The sequence below is a fragment of the Salvia splendens genome, chromosome 12 (assembly GCF_004379255.2).
Source record: "Salvia splendens isolate huo1 chromosome 12, SspV2, whole genome shotgun sequence".
Taxonomy (NCBI): domain Eukaryota; kingdom Viridiplantae; phylum Streptophyta; class Magnoliopsida; order Lamiales; family Lamiaceae; genus Salvia; species Salvia splendens.
This window is the reverse complement of record NC_056043.1, coordinates 11,692,501-11,703,279: the sequence shown is the minus strand read 5'-3', so window position 1 is coordinate 11,703,279 and position 10,779 is coordinate 11,692,501. Positions and strand designations below refer to the sequence as shown.

The 10,779-nt window shown below is 43.6% G+C and overlaps 2 protein-coding genes and 1 pseudogene across 3 annotated transcripts; 2 read left to right on the top strand and 1 right to left on the bottom strand.

Annotated features, from left to right (window-relative positions):
* Window positions 1-526: 526 nt before the first annotated feature.
* LOC121759457 lies at window positions 527-1,600 on the top strand. The gene is made up of 2 exons (XM_042155037.1): window positions 527-1,157; window positions 1,472-1,600. Exon 1 carries the CDS (start codon window positions 630-632, stop codon window positions 1,140-1,142), a length of 513 nt encoding a protein of 170 aa, XP_042010971.1. The 5' UTR covers window positions 527-629; the 3' UTR covers window positions 1,143-1,157; window positions 1,472-1,600.
* LOC121759456 (transmembrane emp24 domain-containing protein p24delta9-like) lies at window positions 1,463-2,919 on the top strand. Of its 2 annotated transcripts, none has more exons than XM_042155034.1 (4): window positions 1,463-1,600; window positions 1,755-2,050; window positions 2,132-2,481; window positions 2,555-2,919. In XM_042155034.1, the coding sequence occupies exons 2-4, from the start codon at window positions 1,811-1,813 to the stop codon at window positions 2,697-2,699; spliced, it is 735 nt and encodes a 244-aa protein (XP_042010968.1). In that variant the 5' UTR covers window positions 1,463-1,600; window positions 1,755-1,810; the 3' UTR covers window positions 2,700-2,919. The 2 variants fall into 2 exon arrangements, with proteins under 2 accessions (XP_042010968.1, XP_042010970.1); XM_042155036.1 differs by lacking the exon at window positions 1,463-1,600 and having other exon boundaries at window positions 1,799-2,050; window positions 2,132-2,341; window positions 2,405-2,481.
* On the bottom strand, window positions 2,782-9,594 carry LOC121759458 (annotated as a pseudogene).
* Between the last annotated feature and the right edge of the window lie 1,185 nt (window positions 9,595-10,779).

Sequence of the window (10,779 nt, the reverse complement as noted above, 5' to 3'; positions counted from 1 at the left end):
CATAGGATAATCAAAGTTTACATGCACTATCTAGTTAAATAAAAGTTGTGAGCAAATTCTAAATTTAATATAAATTGTGCAAAGACTAAATGAATTTTCATTTCAGGTTGGGTTGTTTGGAAGAGAAAAAGACCAGCCGAAAAAAAAAGCACAAATGTAATGGTTGGTTCATATAAATATTGTAATTGTGATGTATAATGTGCTAAAGTTTAGAAAATAGGTAAAAAAAATAGGCCAAGAAAGTGAAAATAGGTCTGCAACACAAAATATGATTATTTTTTCCCACATGTTCACGCGCCCCCTACCAAAAGTGTAACGACAAAATCTGCGGCAACTGGTCTAAAACATAAGCTTAAAAAAATTAACTAAAAAGATTCTACTATAAAACCCGCAAAAAGTATTAAAAAAAAAGAAAAGAAAATGAATGTCAGTTTCCCGCTAAAAATAGTGCCAGGTGGCGGTCCTAAAAACCTTGCACTTTATGTGTGGATAGATTCGGTCTATTTACGCTAAATGGTGATATTATTCTAAATTGATTGTGGTCTAGGTCTGGAATAATTTAACCCTTCTTATTTGAGAGAGAGATAGAGAGTGGGGTTTAAGGAGAGAGGGGTTTTAGATCGGCAGCCATGGCAGCGCTTTCACAAGCAAACCCTAGCTCCATCTCCACCGCATCCACCCACCCGACATCTCCTTCAAATTCACCCCAAACTGATCTACCCAAACTCGAATCCGATCCCGCGCCCCACCCCGAAGCCCCAATTCGAGAATCCCCTGTTCCACCGAAACCAGAGGAAAATTCCCCAATTGAGAAATTGTCGGACGATTCGACCAAAGAAGGGATCGGCGGCGATGGAGTAGGAGAGGAGGAGGAAGAAGAAGGCGAGTGCGGATTCTGCTTGTTCATGAAAGCGGGCGGGTGCAGAGAGACTTTCACGGATTGGGAGAAGTGCGTGGAGGAAGGGGAGAAGAACAAAGAGGATATTGTGGAGAAATGCGTTGAGGCGACTTCGGCGTTGAGGAAGTGTATGGAGGCGCATTCCGATTACTATGCACCACTGCTCGATGTGGAGGAGGCGGTGATGAAGCAGCTTGAGGAGGAAGAGAAATCGGATGATTCTGACAAGAAGGAATCGCCTTGATTTTACTCTGATACGGTTAATTTCGATTTTTAGTGTTTCGTGATAGGAAATTGTTCTAATCTAGAATAAACAGCACTGGATATTTTGCTGCGAAACTGTTGATTTTAACATTGATTTCTTAATCTTTATGATGTTTTGTTGTTCAATGAAGTGACTATTTTGGCTTTTTTAGCTTCTGCAAAATGATTTTATTGATTAGTGATTTGTGTTTTAATCAAGAATCATGTGCTTTAGAAATGTGTATCTTGGATAAGATTTGATCAGAAAAATTTGCCCAAATTCTTGAACATCACATGTATAAAAAAATTCAACTAAAATTGTTCAATCAGGTACCCGTTCTTGAAAAATGCCGTTTTGGCAACCAAACCCGATCCCGAAATTGCGAATCAGATAGATACCCTATTACCCGAGTCAGGATACCCAACTTCAGTGGGAATCATGTATACACAATAATACAAGTACGTATATAAAACTAGCTCATACTAGTGAGTAGTACAATTTAATTTGATATCAATAAGTATGTGACATAATTGATGTCTCAATTTTTGATTTGAAGTTTGATTATTGAGCTTCTTCAGTTATTGAAAATAAAATAAAAGTGAGAGGTGGCAGGCATTGATGAAGTCCAGGTAAAAAAATGAAGAAATGAATATTTAAAGATCTGGAATATGATGTGGATCAGAAGAGTGGATTTGAGGATGGAAAGAGGAGGAAATGTTATGCTGGTTTTGGCTGCGATTGTGTTGATACTGAGGCGGGTGGAGTCGATCCGATTCGATCTGGAAACGGGGCACTCCAAATGCATAGCCGAGGATATAAGGATCAATTCAATGACAGTCGGAAAATATCAAGTCGTCAACAACAACGAGGGATTGCCTTTGCCGGATGCTCATAAAATCACTATTCGGGTACCGTATCATTCAACCTAGGACTATAATTCATTTCTGCATAAATAAATCTATGTTACTGTTATATATGTATGAATATAGGTTACCTCAGCGTACGGGAACAACTACCACTACGCAGAAAATATCGCTTGGGGCCATTTTGCGTTTCAGGCAGCGGATGACGGCGATTACATGGCTTGCTTCTACGCTGCTGAGACCAAACCCTCCAGTTTTATGACTGTAGACTTCGATTGGAAGTCCGGTGTCGCTGCCAGCGACTGGACCCGTGTTGCCAAGAAAGGTTCCCTTCTTGTAAGTGCTCTCACTCTCTCGCTTACCTCTTATTCTCTATACTTGATGGATTTGCATCTCCAGGCAATGGAACTTGAGTTAAAGAATATGTACGATACAGTCCAGTTCATTCAAGACGAGATATATTATCTGCGCGAAAGGTATAATTCAGTTCTACAACCAAACTATGCTCTCCAACGACATATCTTGAATAGTAGCCTACTTGTTCTACAGGGAAAAAGAAATGCAACTGCTAAATATATCGACCAACTCCAAAATGGCGTGGCTCAGTTTTCTGTCGCTTCTTGTTTCGTTATCTGTCTCAGGCCTGCAGCTCTGGCACCTGAAGTCATTCTTTCAAAAGAAGAAGCTTATTTGAACTCATTCTTGGTATGGGGACGGGGAATGTTTTTTAGTTTCAACTTGCAACGTTATTCATCTTTGGATAGAAAGAAGCTATCTTAGAGAAACACAGTTTCAAAATCTTCTACTAGTATCATACATTATTTTTTTTACATTTGTGGGAGTCCAGATCTCAGCTTGCGCTGGCACTGCATCGCTCTCGGAAAAGTTAATGAATGGCAAAATAAATTCACTGAGCACTCACAAACACACCAACCCTAATTCAAACATAACATAATTGCATGACAATGGCAGATATCACAATGAATTTACTTCTGCCAAATTCTCTCTAAAACATTACCTTGTGCAGCAACATCCATGACGCATCACGAAACGAATAGGTGCCTGTGATTATCAGGAGGTACTACTTTATCTTTTAAATTGTCTTCAAATTCTCCAAGAAAGGAGGCCTCTGGTTGATGTCTGCAGACCAACACTGTGCAGTTAACCTGTAGGATTAACAGAGATTACGACGCCTTTCAATGCAATCAAAGTACATATATATGTCGACTGCTGCAATTTTTATATATGAATCTATAGCTACTTCTGCTTCAGGGGTATGCAGACAACACTTACTCCTTTAGTTCGGGAATAACTTTTGTTGATCTGAATATTGGCATGTGTCCTTCTGTTACATATGTGGCTGCTTCATATGGTTCATATTTTGACATCCGAGGGTCTCCCTCGAGAATCTGCAACAGGTTAGAACCCTCTTTACCTTGTATATTGCCCATGCCGGTTTGCTGATATGCCATTATGGAAATAGAGCTTCTTACCTAGATTAATATCATCCTGAAAGAAGAAAACATCGGCTTTTTGTCATATGTCCTGTTCTTGAAGACTTCAGGAGCCATGTAACGGTCTGTTGAGGTCACATAAAAGACAATATACACAGTATTAAAATTGATTCAACTCCAGATGCACTGCGTTGATCTGTTTTAGATTTTAATACTCACAGCTTCCAGTCTCGCCACTCATTTTGTAAACATCATGAGAATGTTTTACCCTGATGAGCTTGCTTAACCCAAAATATCCCACTTTTAGATGGTTGGCGCTGCTATTGACAAGTAGACCGTTCCTGGAAAAGCACTGCTTTTATCATCATATAGGGACAGACCAGAATCTATACAGACAGTCAGTACAGTCTCCATTGCGAGCTAACCTTGGAAATCAGCAGCAATTCTACTCTATTCTCACCATGCATGAGACCACCTACTAAGCTTGGTTTGAGATCTGTGTACTACTCCATCCGTCCCCAAAGAGTATGAACTTTGGGTTCGGCATGCGTTTTAATGCATTATTGGTAAAGTAAGAGAGAGAGATAGAGAAAGTTTTTTAAATATTGTTAATGGAGAATGGGTCCCACCTCATTAGAGAGAAGAGAGTTTCCAAAATTGGAATGTTCATATTCTTTGGGGACGAACGAAAAAGGAAATAGAGCATACTCTTCAAGGACGAGGGAGTATAACATTTGGCTCACTGTGGAGATACGCCATGCCTCTATTCCAAACATGATTAAAACATTCAGAGGAGCATAAAACACATTTAAGTACTGCAAAAACATAAATTGCACCATTTCATATTTGAGAAATACTGTAATTATTGCTGCAGAATGATCTCATATTGATATTGCTGGGTGTTATAAGGCAGATATAGGAAAAGCCAAACATTTTCAAATTTAGGGAAGCCCAAACCTTATCCTTGACTCCCCCATCCCCCCATTTCTAAACAGCAGGTTACTAAAGTAGGTATTAAGATGAGTACATTTGATGAAATAATAAAAGATAAGCATGAAAATAGGAGACGCAGCTTTATGATAGAGAGGGATTGAGAAGAGTGGTCAATAACTGATGTACTGTAAGTTTCAGATTTCTTGGTAAACCAAAATGAACAATAACCACATTTTACCTTGCAATATCCAACGCAAAACTGATTGCAGTTGACGGACTCAATGCTCCTTTTCCCTGTAGATGTTGCTGCAGATCACCCTATAAGGAACAATAATAATTGGGCAATTTGAAGTGAAATGCAATACTTTACACTAACAGAAACACGTATCAATTACCCCTCTCAAGTACTCTGTGTCTAACATTAAGGGCTTCTTGTCGGTAACGGCACATAGAAACTGGAAAATATTTAGATGACGAAGCTTCACGAGCAAATTGACCTCATGCCTGAAATCCTTGCTGTATTACGGTCAAGAGACAGGTAAACAAAATAGTAAGAAAAGATACTTGAGTAAATAGGTTATACAGATACTATATGAGTGACTGGAGAGTAGAAGCAGAAAAAGCTAAAATCTGAGTTCAGCATATGGATTAAACACATCAAACAGACAGTTCAGAATAAACTTTATATTATATGACAGACATGGTTTAGGTCCCATTCTGGCATGCTGACAAGTTTGATCTTTGCTGGATACATTCTTCAAATCCTTCAAATCCTCCAACATAATTTATCAGGAGTTTACAAGACAAGAATCTACAAAGCTTGCCCTAATTGTTTCAGGTCATTTTCTAATTTATTCCCAATTTTATTCTAATCACATCAAATCTAAACTTACTTAATTTAAAGATAATTATTGAAAATAATGGCCAATAGTTCAACAACTTTGACGTTGGATAGTTATCCATCCATAAACGGGATTATTATCAGTCGCCTTCCCGGTGAAAACAGCATTGCCCGCAAGACTGGAGTCGAACCTAAAACACTTGGTTTTAATCGGTGGAGGCTCATACTTACGCTTGCGAACATAAGTTAGACAGGACCCAAAGAGGTGCCGATGAACTAGAAAGGAAGGATCTGGCCATTTTAACCGAAAAAATGGGTAACTGTTGGTAAAAGTGAACAAGCTTCATGGTGAGGAGACTCACTGTGGCACGCAGAGAGCGTGTTGAATAGGGCATCAATGGTCTCGTTCCAACTTAAGGGGCACAAAAATGCATACGGGTAGCAGGTGTGTCAATGACCATTGGTTGCTGGATGGTGGTGTGCGGAGCAGGTGGAGGGTGTAAGGGTGGTGATGTCCCAGTGTTGAGGTTGTGAGAATCAGTGTTGTTGACGTGAGATCAGGGATGAATGTTGGTCGCATGGAGTGTGGGAGTCGTGCTACTCCCGTCCCTGAATCAAGCCAAGAGCCTATAGCTCCCGCAAATATGGCACTAGCTTATCCTTGATACCCTTAGATATCTGGGCACTGAGGGTGCTCAACTGAGAGTTGATGTTGACTGCCTACTCCATTCCGTCCAGACATTGTTCATAGCTGCAAGTGTTCACCAGACACCATGATTGAAGGCACACTCAGCGCGCCAATTGATATGATTATGGAGTCAAAGTGGTTGAACACAAAACTAACGAGAACAAAGCGAAAAAGGAAGACAAGAACTGAACTGGTATTATGAGATGAACAAAAAGTTAAATGGAATAAAATCTAAGTAAACAGTTCGATGGTAAGGGTAAATTTTCTAAATAGTGGAAACAGAAAGGACCGTTACATGTGTACTCTCACAAGATTTATCAGTGTCTAGGTTTGTTAATCATATAGCATCAAAAGTCTATATCCAAGTTCGACTGAGCAGGAGGTGATATATATTTCAAACCTTCCCCACAGGAGTTGAGTTAGAGAAGTCCAATTATTGAGGGTATCTCCCAATTGCACTTGTTGGGAAGGGGAGGTGGTACAGGTCTTGGTTCAAAGTGAATTTGATTCTGGCCCTGCAATATGGAAAATGATATTTAAGAGTGACTCACATAGGGTTTCAGATATGTTAAAGCATAAGGAAAAGAAATGTGAGGAACGGGGGGGATATTTGATCCAGAAGACAAAGCATTCCAGCACTAGGAATGTGATTCAAAATCATAAGATTTCCCCACCATGGGATTTTAATACTTCAATCATGACAGATCTTTTTCTATCTAGGCGATGTGCTTTCTTACATATAAGCGTACCATGAATAGAAACTTACCTCAGCATGGACACTACTTTTGTATCATGTTATCATCAAAGAATAATGATGATGTAGCAAAACCGAAGATGGGTACAATTAGCTAAAGTCACAGCAGGAGGTTATATATTAATGCACAGTGCTCTATAGATGTGTCATACAATACATACACAGCGCTTATAATATCAACGAAGGTCAGACAGATTTTCGAATAAACAACACAATACAACAATTCAGTGGACCTACAAACGAATATTTCTGGCTGTCTCATTCATATGTGCTTCAAATTTACGAAGTAGTACAAGTTAGTTTCCTCGATTCTAATTAGTTGAGCTGGATAGTTTGTTTATGCCGGTACTGCAAAAATGGTCATAAAAAGCTAGATGAAGTGAAGTAGCTAAAAAATACATCATCATTAAGAGCATCCACAGTGGTTATAGCCCAGCAATAGCCCAGCCATAGCCTAGCCACAAACTCCTCCTGCCACATCATCAATACTAAAAATCCTCCTACCACATCAGAAATAGCCCAGCCATAGCCTAGCCATATCATAAATAGCCCAGCCACATCAATAGCCACATCACTAATAACACAATATACGGAATTTAATTTACGAGACATATACGGGAAACATTAATAATACTATTTTAATTTTTTTTTAAAAATACAATAAATTAAAAAAAGTACAAAAATTTTAAAAAAGTACATTAATAAAAAAAATTACATTCAACATCGAAAAGTACATTACTTAAAAAAAAAATCACTCGCCGGCTCCCTCGCCTCCGTCGTCGCCGTCGCCACCGCCACCGCCGCCTCCGTCGCCACCGCCACTGCCGCCTCCGTCGCCACCGCCACCGCCGCCTCCACGCAGATCATCATTCATGCTCTCGAGCAATGTGAAGCTTCACCATCATCTGGCGCGTTTGTTGACGCGCGAAGTACTTGAGATCCTCTGTAGACTGGCGGTCAAAGGGGGATGCCGACTGGACCTCCCGGGAACCCCCGGCGACCCCCCTCGTCTCCCGTTGCGCCCGCTTTTGCCCAGCAGGGCGAGGTCGGCGGCCGAACGAACGAGGGTTGGGGAGCACATAGTCCGTCTCGGGGAGGTCGTGGGAACCACCGCTGCTGCCGCTGTAATCCCCGGTATAGTTCAATCCTTGCTTCTTCGGCCAGCCAGCGTCGACACCTACTCGGAATTTCTCGGAGTCGTTCAACACAAGATAGCAGTTCCAGTAGGTGAAGTCCTTATACAACCCGAGCTGGGGGAAGGCTTTCTCCGCTATCCTCCTGCAGTCGTCCTCCGTTTGGCCACTACTCTGCATGCGGAGGGCATTGGCGTACAAACCCGAAAATCGGGAGACGGCAGCCCTGATTCGGTTCCACGCCTTCCGGCAATCCTCCCCGTTGTGTGGCCTCCCCTCCGGGAAAAATAGCTGGTAGGCTGCTGCTACCTTGCCCCACACGTTGACGATCCTCTGGTTATTAGAAACAAGAGGATCGTCGCAAACACTCACCCACGCCTTTGACAGCGCAACATTCTCCTCGTCCGTCCACCTTCTCCGTACCGTGGGGTCGTCCCCACCCGGCTGCAACGACTCCCCGACCTTCTTTCCCTTGCCCTTCTTCTTTGGAGCGCCACTACCCTGCACTGCTCCCCCCGTTTGAACGGGAGTTTCCGGAACTCCGAGACTATCAAACCCCAAATCCGACAACGCAAAATCATCAAAACCGCTCGGCGTGAACTGCGCATCCGTTGGGGTCGATGTGTGCGATGAAGCAGTCAAAAAATCAAAACTGGGGCGATAGACGTCCCCCCGCGTCACCTGCGTCGCCGGTACGCCCCCCGGCGTCCCCTGCGTCGCCGAACCTCCCCCGGGTATCATCTGCATATTGGGTGCCCACCCCGGCATCATCTGCATATTGGGTGCCCAACCCCGCATCGCCGGGAACCCCCCGGCGGACTCCCTCCGGTCGGCATCCCGGGTAGCATCTGCTGCCACGGGTATATGTTGTAGTACTCGGGCATCTGATTCCATCCGCCTCCAACGGGGATTGGGGGAGTTTGAGAACCGCTCGTCCCTGAACTTGGCTCGTTGTTCAGATCCATTTCTCGGTGTTGATCTTGTACAGAAATTAAGATAGAGAGAGTACTCGTTAATACAAGTGGTGCGAATGAAAATGAAGTGCAAATCGCGTATATATAGTGTTTCGAAAATTAAAAATCAAAAATAAAAAATCCTCTGGGCTATGCGCTGGGCGATCCGGGCGCTGCAATGGAGTCGAGCGGATCGCCCAGCGCATAGCCCAGCGGTTTTTGACCGCCTAGCGCTAGGCGAAATTGATTTCCGGAAAACCGTTCGGCGGTTTTCGGATCCTCCAATGGTTCGCCTAGCGACCGCCTAGCGCCGGTGCTCGGCTAGGCGGTGCGCTAGGCGCCATTGTGGATGCTCTAATAGGCATAATGTACGACATCTCACAGAAAACGGAACTGATTCACGCAGGACATCAAATTATCGATCCAATTCTTCAGTTGCCAGCAAAAAAACTCGTGAACAAACACAATCACAACACTAACACACTTCGCACAGCACAAACACACGCATAATCACTCGCCAAGAGGAAGAAAAAAACGAGAGAACTTGTACCGTGATTGTCCAGCGTTCTTGTGCGTTGACATCTTCAATTAAACACTTCACAACGTCGATCCAGCCGTGGATTCTAGTGCGCGTGCCACAGAATCAGCAACTTCCGGCGGCAGTGTGCCCTGAGCTGCCCTCGCTTCCGCTCATGGATAGCAGTTCGGAAATCGTTAATTTTGGTTGGCCTTTCGTTTTCGTGACTTTTATGTTTGGTTTCTGACTCTCAGATTTGTTTTTTGTTTAACCTGCAATCTTTTTTTTTTACTCGTTTTACTACGAATTCGCTTTAACAGAGATCGGGTTCAAGTTGGTCTAATCCATTTCTGAGGTGATTTATTTTCGCTCCATTGTTGCCTGTTATAACCAAATCAGACGAATTTCAAGTGTTTCTTTTTTGGTCACTTTAAAATTTTAGGTGATCCTCTCCGCTATTTATTTAGAGCATCCACAATGGCGCCTAGCGCACCGCCTAGCCGAGCGCCGGCGCTAGGCGGTCGCTAGGCGAACCATTGCAGAAGCCGAAAACCGCCGAGCGGTTTTTCGGAAATGAATTTCGCCTAGCGCTAGGCGGTCAAAAACCGCTGGGCCAAGCGCTGGGCGATCCGCTCGGCGCCATTGCAGCGCCCGGATCGCCCAACGGTTTTTTTTTTAATTTTCGAAACACTATATATACGCGATTTGCACTTCATTTTCATTCGCACCACTTGTATTAACGAGTACTCTCTCTATCTTAATTTCTGTACAAGATCAACACCGAGAAATGAGTAACGCGGGTGGTAGTAGTGGAGGTAGTGGGGGGATGCTGAGAAGTACGAACGTCGAATGGCCGAAGCGCTTGAGGCATATACCAACCGCGGGATAGACCAATGGATGCAAAGCGCCTTGCAGCCGGCGGTACCTCGACCTCGGCCAGTTGTCCATCGCCGACAAGCGATTGATCGTGATCACGTAGTTGCACATCAGCGCCTATACGAAGACTACTTCGCAGAGGAGCCGCGGTTCAACGCCAACCTTTTCAGGCGACGTTTTAGGATGAGCAGAGCCCTGTTTATGCGTATTGTTAACGCCTTGGAGCAGCGATATATGTATTTCCGCTTCAGGCACGATGCGGCTGGCAGACCCGGCCACACACCTATTCAAAAGTGCACTGCGGCAATCCGGCAGTTGGCCTACGGAGGCGCGACAGACATGTGGGACGAGTACCTCCACATCGGTGAGACGACTTCCCTGGAATGTATGAAGTATTTCTGTGAGGGCGTGATTGAAATATTTAGTGATCAGTACCTTCGAAGCCCTACCCCCCAAGACTGTCAGGATCTGATGCAGATGCACGGGGAGAAGCATGGGTTCCCGGGAATGTTAGGCAGCATAGATTGTATGCATTGGGAGTGGAAGAACTGTCCCACTTCCTGGAAGGGGTTCTACACGACCGGCTATAAGGGAAAGAATCCCACGATGATCCTCGAGGCCGTAG